At 37.5% G+C, this 16,828-nt stretch overlaps 1 protein-coding gene across 1 annotated transcript; it reads right to left on the reverse strand.

The window, feature by feature from the left end:
• Positions 1 to 1,151: 1,151 nt before the first annotated feature.
• Positions 1,152 to 4,184, reverse strand: LOC116005632. Its single transcript, XM_031245877.1, has one exon. The coding sequence runs from the start codon at positions 4,182 to 4,184 to the stop codon at positions 1,152 to 1,154; it is 3,033 nt and encodes a 1,010-aa protein (XP_031101737.1).
• Between the last annotated feature and the right edge of the window lie 12,644 nt (positions 4,185 to 16,828).

Raw genomic sequence — 16,828 nt, forward strand, 5'->3', positions numbered from 1 at the left:
TTATTTGAAAAATCAATTAGGCACTCAAACCTTTTAAAATTGCAATTAGGTACATAAACATGTCAATTTAGTTTATAAGGCATAATTACCTGTTAGTGACCTATAATAACAGGTAAATTTAAATGTCACTTTTTTTGAATAAAATGTGTCAAATAGGTCATCGAACTTTTTCAGAAAAATCAATCAGGCACTCAAACCTTTTAAAATTACAACTACGTACATAAACATGTCAATTTAGTTTGTAAGGCATAATTACCTGTTAATGACCTGTAATACCAGGTAAATTTAAATGTCACTTTTTTTGCATAAAATTTGTCTAATAGGCATCAATTAGCCTCTCAAACTATTTAACGTTGCAATTTGTTACATAAACATGCCAATTTAGTTCATTAAGACATAATTACCTGTTAGTGACCTGTAATAAGAGGTAAATGTAAATATCAATTTTTTTAGCATAAAATGTGTCAAATACGCCATCGAACTTTATCAGAAAAATCAATTAGGCACTCAAACCTTTTAAAATTGCAATTAGGTACATAAACATGTCAATTTAGTTTATAAGGCATAATTACCTGTTAGTGACCTGTAATAACAGGTAAATTTAAATGTCACTTTTTTTGAATAAAATGTGTCAAATAGGCATCAATTAGGCTCTCAAACTATTTAATGTCGCAATTTGGTACATTAACATGCCAATTTAGTTCATCAAAGCATAATTATCTATTAGTGACCTGTAATAACAGGTAAATGTAAATATCACTTTTTTAGCATAAAATGTGTCTGATAGGGTAAATGGAACCGGGGGTTACGATTACACTACGAATACGTATGTTTGTGAATAAGTGGGAGTGCGCTCGTAGGTCAGCCGGTCGGTTTACCGTAGGGCGACCGAGCAGTCCGAGGCTGAGAAATATCCCGAGTGGTAAGTAGTTACGAGCGGGTCGCTTATAATAGCGCAGGCTGCTATTGTAGGGTGGTCAGGTTGCAATTACAGAGCGGGAATTACAAGTGAACGATTACACGGGGTGTAGACCGTGATATAGATTGATGTTGTAGGGTGAGATTACAAGTAGTGCGTAGTAGTAGTTACAATCAGATGGAGATGAGAAGTGAGGGGGAGACCCCTCCTATTTATACTAAATCAAGTCGGTCTACGCATTTAATGCACCAGCTGCAAGTGGCTTGAAGCTTTTGAACGGCTGACTATCAAATTGCGTCCCGTTGTCAGTGATTAGGTAGACCGGAACCCCGAACCGAGTGATTACCTTTTCCAAGAGAAACTTTTGGCACTGCTGCGAAGTGATGGTTGCTAGCGCTTCTGCTTCTACCCACTTGGTGAAATAATCAATGGCCACGGCTTCTGCTTCTACCCACTTGGTGAAATAATCAATGGCCACGACTTCTGCTTCTACCCACTTGGTGAAATAATCAATGGCCACGATCACATATTCTACCCACTTGGTGAAATAATCAATGGCCACGATCACATATTTCTTCCGACCGGCTGCCATTGGGAATGCTCCGATCAAATCAACTCCCCATCTTGTAAAGGGTATTACCTCGCTGATCGGTTGGTAATATGTGGCTGGTCGACCGGGCAATCGGTGAAATTCTTGACAAGTAGCGCATCGTCGAACGTACTGTTCGCAATCCAAGTTGATTGAGGGCCAATAGTATCCTAGCAGGATGATTTTTTGCGCCAGCGTCCTTGGTCCTTGGTGAGCCGAACAAATGCCTTCATGAACTTCCTCAATCACAATCTTGGCCTCATCGTTGGTCAGACACCTCAAGAGCGGTCCGCCATACGACCGCTTGTAGAGTTTGCCATCGATCAATTGGAAGCGTGGTGCTCTCAGTCTGACCTTCTTCGCCCTGGTGGTGTCATCTGGTAAGGTGCCATTAGCAATGTAATTTTTCAAATCGTACATCCAATCTGGCTCGCTTATCTCAACCGGTCGGACCTCAATAACATCAATGCTCGGCGACCCGATCTCTTCAAATCGTGCGATCTTAGACACGTACTCAGGGGCCTCCTGTGTCAATTTGGACAACATGTCAGCATCTGTGTTCTCCGTTCTAGGCACCTGGATCAACTCATACTTGTCGAACTGTTGTAACAACTCTAGGGCAACGTCCTTGTATTGTATCATGCGTTCCTCCTTCGCTTCGATCGTTCCAGATAGTTGACCGATCACCAACCGGGAATCCGACCGTAACCTCAGTCGGTCGGCCTTCATCTGCCTAGCCAACCGTACTCCGCCTAAGAGTGCTTCATACTCTGCTTCGTTGTTGGTGGGTCGGAACTTAAAGATCAAAGCTTGATAAATTTTGAAACCTTCAGGAGATGTAAGCACGACTCCTCCGCCGCATCCTTTCTTGCTGGACGACCCGTCAGTAGAGGCTTCCCACCATGGTTCCTGCAAGGCGGTCGGGCGGTCGGGCTCAGGGTCCCGCGCGGTACACTCAACAATGAAGTCCGCCAACGCTTGAGCTTTGATGGCAGGGCGCGGCTTATACTCAATCGCAAACTGGGTAAGCATCATGGCCCATTTGATCAGCCGCCCCGACGACGTTGGATTTCTGAGAATCGTTCCAAGTGGTTGGTCGGTCAAAACTACAACCGGGTGGGCTTGAAAGTAGGCTGCAAGTTTCCTGGCGGTCACCCAGAGTGCAAATACGGTCTTCTCAAACTTGGTGTATCGCAACTCTGGTCCTTGGAGAGCCTTACTGACATAATAGATCGGCTTCTGGACTCCCTTGGTTTCCTCCCGTACGAGCACTGAACTGACTGCCTGGTCAGAAACTGCCAAGTAGATGGAGAGTATCTCATCTTTCTCCGGCTTGGACAAAACTGGTGATGAACTCAAGTAGGCCTTCAGGTCGTCGAACGCCGATTGACATGCTGGTGTCCATTCGAACCCATTAGACTTCTTCAGTATTTGAAAGAAAGGTAGAGATTTCTCAGCTGATTTAGATAGGAAACGACTGAGTGCTGCTAGTCGACCGGTCAGTCGTTGAACGTCTTTGACCGACCGGGGGGGTTGCATCTCCATGATCGCTCTAACTTTCTTGGGGTTTGGCTCGATCCCCCGCCCCGTCATCATGAACCCTAAGAATTTTCCCGTCTGGACAGCAAAAGCACACTTACTTGGGTTCAAACGCAGGTTGAAAGTTTCCATCACCCGGAATGCTCGGGCCAGGTCAGTAGGATGAGTTTCTTTTGATTGGCTCTTGACGAGCATGTCGTCCACATACGCCTCCATTGTCGACCCGAGCAATCCTTTGAACAACTTGTTCACCATCCTCTGGTAGGTGGCTCCAGAGTTCCGTAGACCGAAAGCCATCACCACGTAGCAAAATACTCCTTCAGGGGTTATGAAAGCAGTCTTCTCTTCATCTTCTTTGCACATAAAAATTTGGTGGTAGCCTTTGAAGGCGTCCATGAAACTTAGCAGCTCACATCCGGCCGTTTCATCAACCATCTGGTCAGGATTTGGTAGGGGATACGGATCCTTCGGACTGGCTCTGTTCAAATCAGTGTAGTCAACGCACATCCTCCATGTAGGTGGTTTAGGTGCAAGGACTACGTTAGCTAACCACTCCGGGTAGAGAACTTCTCGGATGTGCCCGACCGCCAAGAGGGTGGCGGTCTCCTTCTTCACGAACTCTCTTCTTTCACTTGATAGATGCCTCTTCTTCTGCTTGACCGGTTTGAAACCCGGATGAATGGATAATCGGTGACATATAACCGACCGGTCGACACCAGGCATGTCCTCCGGTCCCCAAGCGAAGATATTCTTGAACTTCTGTAAAACTTTGATAATGTCCTCCCTTAGACCGACCGGAAGGTTTCGACCGATCTTGACAACTCGCTCCGGCCGGCTAGGGTCGAGCATGATCTCCTCCATCTCTGAAGCTGGTTGCGGTTTCTCCTTATCTTCTCCTTGGTCGACTTGTTGAGATATGGTGTGAATCCTCGTGTCCTCACGATCGGATTGCTTGACAGCCTGTACGTAGCACTGACGGGTAGCTCGCTGGTCTCCTCGAACCACTCCAATCCCGTTGGGCGTGTGAAATTTCATGCTCAAGTGGTTCATTGATATGATAGCGGCTGCTTGGGAGATGCCGTGTCGACCAAGTATTGCATTGTGAATACACTTCAACTTGACCACCACGAACTCCATGGTTGTCATCAAGACGTTCGGCTGGGTGCCTAACTCCACATTCAGACTGATCACTCCTTCTGCCTCTATGGAGTCGCCTGTTAAACCAGACAGCGGGGTCCGTATGGGGGTCAATTGGTCGGTCGACAGACCCAATCAGGTGAAGACGTCGAAGTACAAAATGTTTACTGAACTTCCCGTGTCAACTAGTATTCTCTGGACGTCCGTCCCATTGATGTCCATTGTGATGACGAGCGAGTCGCTGTGGGCTTCCCCGTGGATGGGAAGATCTTTGTCAGTGAAGAATATCGGCTCTACACGTTTCTTCTTCTCCCGGGGTTCCGAGTGGACCGACCCGACGTACAAATTTCTCGCCCATTGCTTTCTTTGGCGAGAAGAGTCTCCTCCTTCTGGTCCTCCATAGATAACATGAATAACTGGCTTCTTCCTGGCCGCCTTGTCGTCACTTGACCCGTGCGGACCGGGCGCCTTCGATTGCTCCTTCGGGTTCCTCTTCCATACGTTCTTTTTGAACTTTCCTTTGTCTCGTTCGTCTCTCTTTACGAACTGCTCCAATTCTCCATTTTGAATGAGTTGCTCAATAACCAGACGTAGGGCGATGCACTCCGCTGTCTCATGACCCTTCGTTTTGTGAAAAGCACAGTATTTGTTCTTGTCTGGTCCTTCGGGTACCGGGTCGGGTGGATGGACCAGGTTGCATTGCTCGGCATATTGCAAGACTTCCACCAGGGGTTTGGTTAACGGAGTGAGTCGCGGTCCATCCTCCGGTCGGCCACGTTGCTTAAAACGCTGTCGATCTCTCCTCGGGTCATGACCTCTATCGCGACCGACCGGTTGTTCTTCTCGTCTCTTAGCCATGTTAGCTTCTGTAGCGTCCGCATGGTGCCTGGCCCGGGTAATTGCCTCTTCGTAAGTTTTGGGGGGATGGACGACGAGGTCGTAGTAGAGCGGCCCAGAACGGAGCGACGTGAGGAGAGCTTGGATTGCTGCCTGGTCCTCCATTGGCTCGACCTGGTCGATCTCACGATTCCATTTGTGCAAGAAAGCAGACAAGGTCTCCCCCGGGTCCTGCTTGACTCCATTCAGATAGGTGTAAGGCTTCTTTTTCGATCTGCTGACCGCGAACCGCCTCACGAACTTGTCAGCTAGCTGGTTGAAGTTTTCAATCGACCGAGGTTCCAATTTTCTGAACCACTCGGCCGCTTTGCCTGCCAAAGTGGCGAAGAAAGCTCTGCATATGACTGCATCATTCACTCCCAACATCAACATGTTGCCATAGTACATGTCGATGTGTTCTTGAGGGTCGGACCGACCGATATAGGTCCGCATCATCGGGATCCTAAGATCTTGGGGGTAATGCGTGCTCATGACATCGTCGGTGAAGGGTGTGGCGATTAGTGGACTGGGCAGCTCTTTATCTATGCCGTTCTTTTCACGAAGTTCACATTGTAAGCGGTCGATTCTCTCTTGCATCCTGGCCAACTGATGACGGGGACTATCCTCCCTGCTTGGACGTCGTTCTCTCCTGTCCGGTCGGTCACCCACCCGACCAGCCAGTCGTCTTGTCCTATCTTCCCCTCTGGATCGCGACGCGCTCCCAGTGCTGCTTCTCTCCGTTTCTTCAGTCCTCCGTGGTCTTTGCCTCGGTCGGTCATGGTCATCTTGAGCCCCCAATCGAGATCTAGCACTCTTCCGAATGCGATCGAAGGCACTCCTACGTTGAGCAGCATCAGGTTGAGTATGATTTTGATGTTCTTCTTGGTCGGGTCTTCGCGATCGATCCGTTGACTGAATCTCTTCTGGATCACGATCTCGGGGTGGCAGTTGCGACTGCCTTTGGGAAGGTTGAGCTACCGGTTGCTGCTGTTCTACAACAGGAATTTGAGGGGTCACCATCACTCGAGGAGTTCGCGTCATGACATAGTACCCGGGAGTCCCAGGCCACGGTTGATACAGTTGAGCAAATCTTTGCGGTGGTGTTCCTTGAGCGGGGTTCCCTCCAAGCGCTCCTAGTGTTGGTTGCAGCATCTGACCAGTTGGGGGTAGCATAGCGTACGCGATCGGTATATGAAGATTTGGGTTGGTTGCGCCATTCGTTGGTAGTGAAATAGCGGGGTGGAAATTTGTGTTTCCAGCTGGCTGGTCCGGATTTTGACCGACTGGTTGGGTGGTTTGTGCATCATGTCTTGCATGGTTGGAGGTGAGCTCGTTCATCAAGCCCCTCGAACGGTCCAACTGTCGACGTAGATCATCCTCGGGGAGTGTTTTGGCCACATTGTCGGGGTGGTGTCCAACCTGACGGTTTGAGCCTTCCCTCTGCACGTAGCCCTGACTCCGACTCCTCCTGCTGGTGGCCATCTTAAACAAGCAAGGTGAAAAAGTTAACGGGACAGACAGAGTGTCTTGCTCGGGTCCCCACGGACGGCGCCAATGATAGCGTAAATGGAACCGGGGGTTACGATTACACTACGAATACGTATGTTTGTGAATAAGTGGGAGTGCGCTCGTAGGTCAGCTGGTCGGTCTACCGTAGGGCGACCGGGCAGTCCGAGGTTGAGAAATATCCCGAGTGGTAAGTAGTTACGAGCGGGTCGCTTAGAATAGCGCAGGCTGCTATTGTAGGGTGGTCAGGTTGCAATTACAGAGCGGGAATTACAAGTGAACGGTTACACGGGGTGTAGACCGTGATATAGATTGATGTTGTAGGGTGAGATTACAAGTAGTGCGTAGTAGTAGTTACAATCAGATGGAGATGAGAAGTGAGGGGGAGACCCCTCCAATTTATACTAAATCAAGTCGGTCTACGCATTTAATGCACTAGCTGCAAGTGGCTTGACGTGGCGTCTTCTTGTTGGCTTGGTCAGGTGGTCACTCTGCAGGCTACGCGTAGGTTGACTGGTCGAGGTTGTAGAGCCGCAAGTTGTCAATCGCCGACCTGCAGGCGCCGCAAGTTGGACTGCTTTACTTGTTGTGTAAGATAAGGTTTCAGCTTGCAGGTTGCGTCACCTTGTTGACCGACCGGTCATCCTACCGTAGACCGGTCATCCTACCGTAGACCGGTCATCCTACCGTAGACTGGTCATCCTACGGTAAACCGGTCGGGTGGGTTTCCGTCGGGGCGACTCCAAGGGTGATCGGAGACATTTTTGTCACAAGGTCTATCGATACGGGCGGTACGGTTGACCACAAGTGATTTATTCAGGTCGGGTTGATGGCTATGATGGACTGGTCGGGTGACTTCTTGTCGGAGCGGCTATACGGGTCAGTCCTTTGTGCGTATTTACCCATCAGTGTCAAATAGGCCATCGAACTTTATCTGAGAAATCAATTAGGCACTCAAACCTTTTAAAATTACAACTACGTAAATAAACATGTCAATTTAGTTTATAAGGCACAATTACCTGTTAATGACCTGTAATAAAAGGTAAATTTAAATGTCACTTTTTTGAATAAAATGTGTCAAATAGGCATCAATTAGGCTCTCAAACTATTTAAAGTTGCAATTTAGTACATAAACATGCCAATTTAGTTCATCAAGGCATAATTACCTATTAGTGACCTGTAATAACAGGTAATGTAAATGTCACTTTTTTAGCATAAAATGTGTCAAATAGGCCATCGAACTTTATCTGAAAAATCAATTAGGCATTCAAACCATTTAAAATTGCAATAAGGTACATACACATGTCAATTTAGTTTATAAGGCATGATTACCTGTTAGTGACCTGTAATACCAGGTAAATTTAAATGTCACTTTTATTGAAAAAAATGTGTAGAATAGGCATCATTTAGGCTCTCAAACTATTTAAAGTTGCAATTTAGTACATAAACATGCCAATTTAGTTTATCAAGGAATAATTACCTATTAGTGACCTGTAATAACAGAAAAATCAATTAGGCACTCAAACCTTTTAAAATCGCAATTAGATACATAAACATGTCAATTTAGTTTTATAAGGCATAATTACATGTTAGTGACCTGTAATACCTGGTAAATTTAAATGTCACTTTTTTTGAATAAAATGCGTCAAATAGGCATCAATTAGGCTCTCAAAATATTTAAAGTTGCAATTTAGTACATAAACATGCCAATTTAGTTTATCATGGCATAATTACCTATTAGTGACCTGTAATAACAGGTAATGTAAATGTCACTTTTTTAGCATAAAATGTGTCAAATAGGTCATCGAACTTTATCAGAAAAATCAATTAGGCACTCAAACCTTTTAAAATTACAACTACGTATATAAAAATGTCAATTTAGTTTGTAAGGCATAATTACCTGTTAATGACCTGTAATACCAGGTAAATTTAAATGTCACTTTTTTTGCATAAAATTTGTCTAATAGGCATCAATTAGCCTCTCAAACTATTTAACGTTGCAATTTGTTACATAAACATGCCAATTTAGTTCATTAAGACATAATTACCTGTTAGTGACCTGTAATAAGAGCTAAATGTAAATATCAATTTTTTAGCATAAAATGTGTCAAATAAGAATGTAAATATCAATTTTTTAGCATAAAATGTGTCAAATAAGCCAGTAAATATCAATTTTTTAGCATAAAATGTGTCAAATAAGCCATCGAACTTTATCTGAAAAATCAATTAGGCACTCAAACCTTTTAAAATTGCAATTAGGTATATAAACATGTCAATTTAGTTTATAAGGCACAATTACCTGTTAGTGACCTGTAATAATAGGTAAATTTAAATGTCACTTTTTTAGAATAAAATGTGTCAAATAGGCATCAATTAGGCTCTCAAACTATTTAAAGTTGCAATTTGGTACATAAACATGCCAATTTAGTTCATCAAAGCATAATTACCTATTAGTGACCTGTAATAACAGGTAATGTAAATGTCACTTTTTTAGCATAAAATGTGTCAAATAGGCCATCGAACTTTATCTGAAAAATCAATTAGGCACTCAAACCTTTTAAAATTGCAATTAGGTATATAAACATGACAATTTAGTTTATAAGGCATAATTACCTGTTAGTTACCTGTAATAACAGGTAAATTTAAATGTCACTCTTTTTGAATAAAATGTGTCAAATAGGCATCAATTAGGCTCTCAAACTATTTAAAGTTGCAATTTGGTACATAAACATGCCAATTTAGTTCATCAAAGCATAATTACCTATTAGTAACCTGTAATAACAGGTAAATGTAAATATAACTTTTTTAGCATAAAATGTGTCAAATAAGCATCGAACTTTATCTGAGAAATCAATTAGGCACTCAAACCTTTTTCGAACTTTATCTGAGAAATCAATTAGGCACTCAAACCTTTTACGAACTTTATCTGAGAAATCAATTAGGCACTCAAACCTTTTAAAATTACAACTACGTACATAAACATGTCAATTTAGTTTATAAGGCATAATAACCTGTTAATGACCTGTAATAACAGGTATATTTAAATGTCACTTTTTTTGAATAAAATGTGTCAAATAGGAATCAATTAGGCTCTCAAAACTATTTAAAGTTGCAATTTAGTACATAAACATGCTAATTTAATTCATCAAGGCATAATTACCTATTAGTGACCTGTAATAACAGGTAATGTAAATGTTACTTTTTTAGCATAAAATGTGTCAAATAAGCCATCGAACTTTATCTGAAAAATCAATTAGGCATTTAAACCATTTAAAATTGCAATAAGGTACATACACATGTCAATTTAGTTTATAAGGCTTGATTACCTGTTAGTGACCTGTAATACCAGGTAAATTTAAATGTCACTTTTTTTAAAAAAAAATGCGTCAAATAGGCATCGTTTGGACTCTCAAACTATTTAAAGTTGCAATTTAGTACATAAACATGCCAATTTAGTTCATCAAGGCATAATTACCTATTAGTGACCTGTAATAACAGGTAAATTTAAATGTCACTTTTTTTAAAAAAAAATGCGTAAAATAGGCATCGTTTGGACTCTCAAACTATTTAAAGTTGCAATTTAGTACATAAACATGCCAATTTAGTTCATCAAGGCATAATTACCTATTAGTGACCTGTAATAACAGGTAATGTAAATGTCACTTTTTTAGCATAAAATGTGTCAAATTGACCATCGAACTTTATCACAAAAATCAATTAGGCACTCAAACATTTTAAAATTGCAATTTGGTAATTAAACATGTCAATTTAGTTTATAAGGCGTAATTGCCTGTTAGTGACCTGTAATACCAGGTAAATTTAAATGCCATTTTTTTTTGCGTAAAATGTGTCAAATAGACATCAATTAGGCTCTCAGACTTTTTAAAGTTGCAATTAAAAAAATAAACATGTCAATTTAGTTCATCAAGGCGTAATTTCCTTTTAGTGACCTGTAATACTAGGTAATTTAAATGTCACTTTTTTTGCATAAAATTTGTCAAATAAGCATCAATTAGGCTCTCAAACTATTTAAAGTTGCAATTTGGTACATAAACATGCCAATTTAGTTAATCAAAGCATAATTACCTATTTGCGACCTGTAATAACAGGTAAATGTAAATATCACATTTTCAGCATAAAATGGGTCAAATGAGGCATCGAACTTTATCAGAAAAATCAATTAGGCACTCAAACGTTTTAAAATTGCAATTTGGTACTTAAACATGTCAATTTAGTTTATAAGGCGTAATTACCTGTTAGTGAGCTGTAATACCAGGTAAATTTAAATGTCATTTTTTTTTGCGTAAAATGTGTCAAATAGACATCAATTAGGCTCTCAAACTTTTTAAAGTTGCAATTAAAAAAATAAACATGTCAATTTAGTCCATCAAGTCGTAATTTCCTTTTAGTGACCTGTAATACTAGGTAATTTAAATGTCACTTTTTTTGCATAAAATGTGTCAAATAGGCCATCGAACTTTATCTGAAAAATCAATTAGGTATTCAAACCATTTAAAATTGGAATAAGGTACATACACATGTCAATTTAGTTTATAAGGCATGATTACCTGTTAGTGACCTGTAATACCAGGTAAATTTAAATGTCACTTTTTTTGAAAAAAATGTGTAGAATAGGCATCATTTAGGCTCTCAAACTATTTAAAGCTGCAATTTAGTACATAAACATGCCAATGTAGTTCATCAAGGCATAATTACTTATTAGTGACCTGTAATAACAGGTAATGTAAATGTCATTTTTTTAGCATAAAATGTGTCAAATAGGCCATCGAACTTTATCAGAAAAATCAATAAGACACTCAAACGTTTTAAAATTGCAATTTCGTACTTAAACATGTCAGTTTAGTTTATAAGGCGTAATTACCTGTTAGTGACCTGTAATACAAGGTAAATTTAAATGTCATTTTTTTTTGCATAAAATGTGTCAAATAGACATCAATTAGGCTCTCAAACTTTTTAAAGTTGCAATTAAAAAAATAAACATGTCAATTTAGTTCATAAAGACGTAATTACTTTTAGTGACCTGTAATACTAGGTAATTTAAATGTCACTTTTTTTGCATAAAATTTGTCAAATAAGCACCAATATGGCTCTCAAACTATTTAAAGTTGCAATTTGGTACATAAACATGCCAATTTAGTTAATCAAAGCATAATTACCTATTTGCGACTTGTAATAACAGGTAAATGTAAATATCACCTTTTCAGCATAAAATGGGTCAAATGAGGCATCGAACTTTATCAGAAAAATCAATTAGGCACTCAAACCTTTTTAAATTGAAATTAGGTACATAAATATGTCAATTTAGTTTATAAGGCATAATTACCTGTTAGTGACTTGTAATACCTGGTAAATTTAAATGTCACTATTTTTCAATAAAATGTGTCAATTAGGCATCTATTAGGCTCTCGAACTATTTAAAATTGCAATTTGGTACATAAACATTCCAATTTAGTTCATCAAAGCATAATTACCTATTAGAGACCTGTAATAACAGGTAAATGTAAATATCACTTTTTAGCATAAAATGGGTTAAATGAGGCATCGAACTTTATCAGAAAAATCAATTAGGCACTCAAACCGTTTAAAATTGCAATTTGGTACTTAAATATGTCAATTTAGTTTATAAGGCATGATTACCTGTTAGTGACCTGTAATAACAGGTAAATTTAAATGTCACTTTTTTTGCATAAAATTTGTCTAATAGGCATCAATTAGCCTCTCAAACTATTTAACGTTGCAATTTCTAACATAAACATGCCAATTTCGTTCAGTAATACATAATTACCTGTTAGTGACCTGTAATAAGAGGTAATGTAAATATCAATTTTTTAGCATAAAATGTGTCAAATAGGCCATCGAACTTTATCTGAAAAATCAATTAGGCACTCAAACCTTTTAAAATTGCAATTAGGTACATAAACATGTCAATTTAGTTTATAAGGCACAATCACCTGTTAGTGACCTGTAATAACAGGTAAATTTAAATGTCACTTTTTTTGAATAAAATGTGTCAGATAGGCATCAATTAGGCTCTCAAACTATTTAAAGTTGCAATTTGATACATAAACATGCCAATTTAGTTTATCAAAGCATAATTACCTATTAGTAACCTGTAATAACAGGTAAATGTAAATATAACTTTTTTAGCATAAAATGTGCCAAATAGGCCCTCGAACTTTATCTGAGAAATCAATTAGGCACTCAAACCTTTTAAAATTACAACTACGTACATAAACATGTCAATTTAGTTTATAAGGCATAATAACCTATTAATGACCTGTAATAACAGGTATATTTAAATGTCACTTTTTTGAATAAAATGTGTCAAATAGGCATCAATTAGGCTCTCAAACTATTTAAAGTTGCAATTTAGTACATAAACATGCCAATTTAGTTCATCAAGGCATAATTACCTATTGGTGACCTGTAATAACAGGTAATGTAAATGTCACTTTTTTAGCATAAAATGTGTCAAATAGGCCATCGAACTTTATCTGAAAAATCAATTAGGCATTCAAACCATTTAAAATTGCAATAAGGTACATACACATGTCAATTTAGTTTATAAGGCATGATTACCTGTTAGTGACCTGTAATACCAGGTAATTTAAATGTCACTTTTTTTTAAAAAAAAATGCGTCAAATAGGAATCATTTAGACTCTCAAACTATTTAAAGTTGCAATTTAGTACATAAACATGCCAATTTAGTTCATCAAGGCATAATTACTTATTAGTGACTTGTAAAAACAGGTAATGTAAATGTCACNCAATTAGGTACATAAACATTTCAATTTAGTTTTATAAGGCATAATTACCTGTTAGTGACTTGTAATACCTGGTAAATTTAAATGTCACTTTTTTTGAATAAAATGTGTCAAATAGGCATCTATTAGGCTCTCGAATATTTAAAATTGCAATTTGGTACATAAACATTCCAATTTAGTTCATCAAAGCATAATTACCTATTAGAGACCTGTAATAACAGGTAAATGTAAATATCACTTTTTAGCATAAAATGGGTTAAATGATGCATCGAACTTTATCAGAAAAATCAATTAGGTACATAAACATTTCAATTTAGTTTTATAAGGCATAATTACCTGTTAGTGACTTGTAATACCTGGTAAATTTAAATGTCACTTTTTTTGAATAAAATGTGTCAAATAGGCATCTATTAGGCTCTCGAATATTTAAAATTGCAATTTGGTACATAAACATTCCAATTTAGTTCATCAAAGCATAATTACCTATTAGAGACCTGTAATAACAGGTAAATGTAAATATCACTTTTTAGCATAAAATGGGTTAAATGAGGCATCGAACTTTATCAGAAAAATCAATTAGGCACTCAAACCTTTTAAAATCGCAATTAGGTACATAAACATTTCAATTTAGTTTTATAAGGCATAATTACCTGTTAGTGACTTGTAATACCTGGTAAATTTAAATGTTACTTTTTTTGAATAAAATGTGTCAAATAGGCATCTATTAGGCTCTCGAATATTTAAAATTGCAATTTGGTACATAAACATTCCAATTTAGTTCATCAAAGCATAATTACCTATTAGAGACCTGTAATAACAGGTAAATGTAAATATCACTTTTTAGCATAAAATGGGTTAAATGAGGCATCGAACTTTATCAGAAAAATCAATTAGGCACTCAAACCTTTTAAAATTGCAATTAGGTACATAAACATGTCAATTTAGTTTATAAGGCACAATTACCTATTAGTGACCTGTAATAACAGGTAAATTTAAATGTCACTTTTTTTGCATAAAATTTGTCTAATAGGCATCAATTAGCCTCTCAAACTATTTAACGTTGCAATTTCTAACATAAACATGCCAATTTAGTTCATTAATACATAATTACCTGTTAGTGACCTGTAATAAGAGGTAATGTAAATATCAATTTTTTAGCATAAAATGTGTCAAATAGGCCATCGAACTTTATCTGAAAAATCAATTAGGCACTCAAACCTTTTAAAATTGCAATTAGGTACATAAACATGTCAATTTAGTTTATAAGGCACAATTACCTATTAGTGACCTGTAATAACAGGTAAATTTAAATGTCACTTTTTTTGAATAAAATGTGTCAGATAGGCATCAATTAGGCTCTCAAACTATTTAAAGTTGCAATTTGGTACATAAAAATGCCAATTTAGTTCATCAAAGCATAATTACCTATTAGAGACCTGTAATAACAGGTAAATTTAAATGTCACTTTTTTTTAAAAAAAAATGCGTCAAATAGGAATCATTTAGACTCTCAAACTATTTAAAGTTGCAATTTGGTACATAAAAATGCCAATTTAGTTCATCAAAGCATAATTACCTATTAGAGACCTGTAATAACAGGTAAATGTAAATATCACTTTTTAGCATAAAATGGGTTAAATGATGCAGCGAACTTTATCAGAAAAATCAAGGAGGCACTCAAACCTTTTTAAATTGCAATTAGGTACATAACTATGTCAATTTAGTTTATAAGGCATGATTACCTGTGAGTGACCTGTAATACCAGGTCATTTAAATGTCACTTTTTTTTAAAAAAAAATGCGTCAAATAGGAATCATTTAGACTCTCAAACTATTTAAAGTTGCAATTTGGTACATAAAAATGCCAATTTAGTTCATCAAAGCATAATTACCTATTAGAGACCTGTAATAACAGGTAAATGTAAATATCACTTTTTAGCATAAAATGGGTTAAATGATGCAGCGAACTTTATCAGAAAAATCAAGGAGGCACTCAAACCTTTTTAAATTGCAATTAGGTACATAACTATGTCAATTTAGTTTATAAGGCATGATTACCTGTGAGTGACCTGTAATACCAGGTCATTTAAATGTCACTTTTTTTTAAAAAAAAATGCGTCAAATAGGAATCATTTAGACTCTCAAACTATTTAAAGTTGCAATTTGGTACATAAAAATGCCAATTTAGTTCATCAAAGCATAATTACCTATTAGAGACCTGTAATAACAGGTAAATGTAAATATCACTTTTTAGCATAAAATGGGTTAAATGATGCAGCGAACTTTATCAGAAAAATCAAGGAGGCACTCAAACCTTTTTAAATTGCAATTAGGTACATAACTATGTCAATTTAGTTTATAAGGCATGATTACCTGTGAGTGACCTGTAATACCAGGTCATTTAAATGTCACTTTTTTTTAAAAAAAAATGCGTCAAATAGGAATCATTTAGACTCTCAAACTATTTAAAGTTGCAATTTGGTACATAAAAATGCCAATTTAGTTCATCAAAGCATAATTACCTATTAGAGACCTGTAATAACAGGTAAATGTAAATATCACTTTTTAGCATAAAATGGGTTAAATGATGCAGCGAACTTTATCAGAAAAATCAAGGAGGCACTCAAACCTTTTTAAATTGCAATTAGGTACATAACTATGTCAATTTAGTTTATAAGGCATAATAACCTATTAATGACCTGTAATAACAGGTATATTTAAATGTCACTTTTTTGAATAAAATGTGTCAAATAGGCATCAATTAGGCTCTCAAACTATTTAAAGTTGCAATTTGATACATAAGCATGCCAATTTAGTTTATCAAAGCATAATTACCTATTAGTAACCTGTAATAACAAGTAAATGTAAATATAACTTTTTTAGCATAAAATGTGCCAAATAGGCCCTCGAACTTTATCTGAAAATCAATTAGGCACTCAAACCTTTTAAAATTATAACTACGTACATAAACATGTCAATTTAGTTTATAAGGCATGATTACCTGTTAGTGACCTGTAATACCAGGTAATTTAAATGTCACTTTTTTTTAAAAAAAAATGCGTCAAATAGGAATCATTTAGACTCTCAAACTATTTAAAGTTGCAATTTAGTACATAAACATGCCAATTTAGTTCATCAAGGCATAATTACTTATTAGTGACTTGTAAAAACAGGTAATGTAAATGTCACTTTTTTAGCATAAAATGTGTCAAATAGGCCATCGAACTTTATCAGAAAAATCAATTAGGCACTCAAACATTTTAAAATTGCAATTTGGTACTTAAACATGTCAATTTAGTTTATAAGGCGTAATTGCCTGTTAGTGACCTGTAATACCAGGTAAATTTAAATGTCATTTTTTTTTGCTTAAAATGTGTCAAATAGACATCAATTAGGCTCTCAGACTTTTTAAAGCTGCAATTAAAAAAATAAACATGTCAATTTAGTTCATAAAGGCGTAATTTGCTTTTAGTGACCT

Source organism: Ipomoea triloba, chromosome 15 (genome assembly GCF_003576645.1).
Source record: "Ipomoea triloba cultivar NCNSP0323 chromosome 15, ASM357664v1".
In the NCBI taxonomy this organism is placed as follows: Eukaryota; Viridiplantae; Streptophyta; class Magnoliopsida; order Solanales; family Convolvulaceae; genus Ipomoea; species Ipomoea triloba.

Bases quoted from the DNA above. Each gene is read 5' to 3' on its own strand.
- LOC116005632 (XM_031245877.1), bottom strand. From the start codon at position 4,184: ATGGAGTTCGTGGTGGTCAAGTTGAAGTGTATTCACAATGCAATACTT.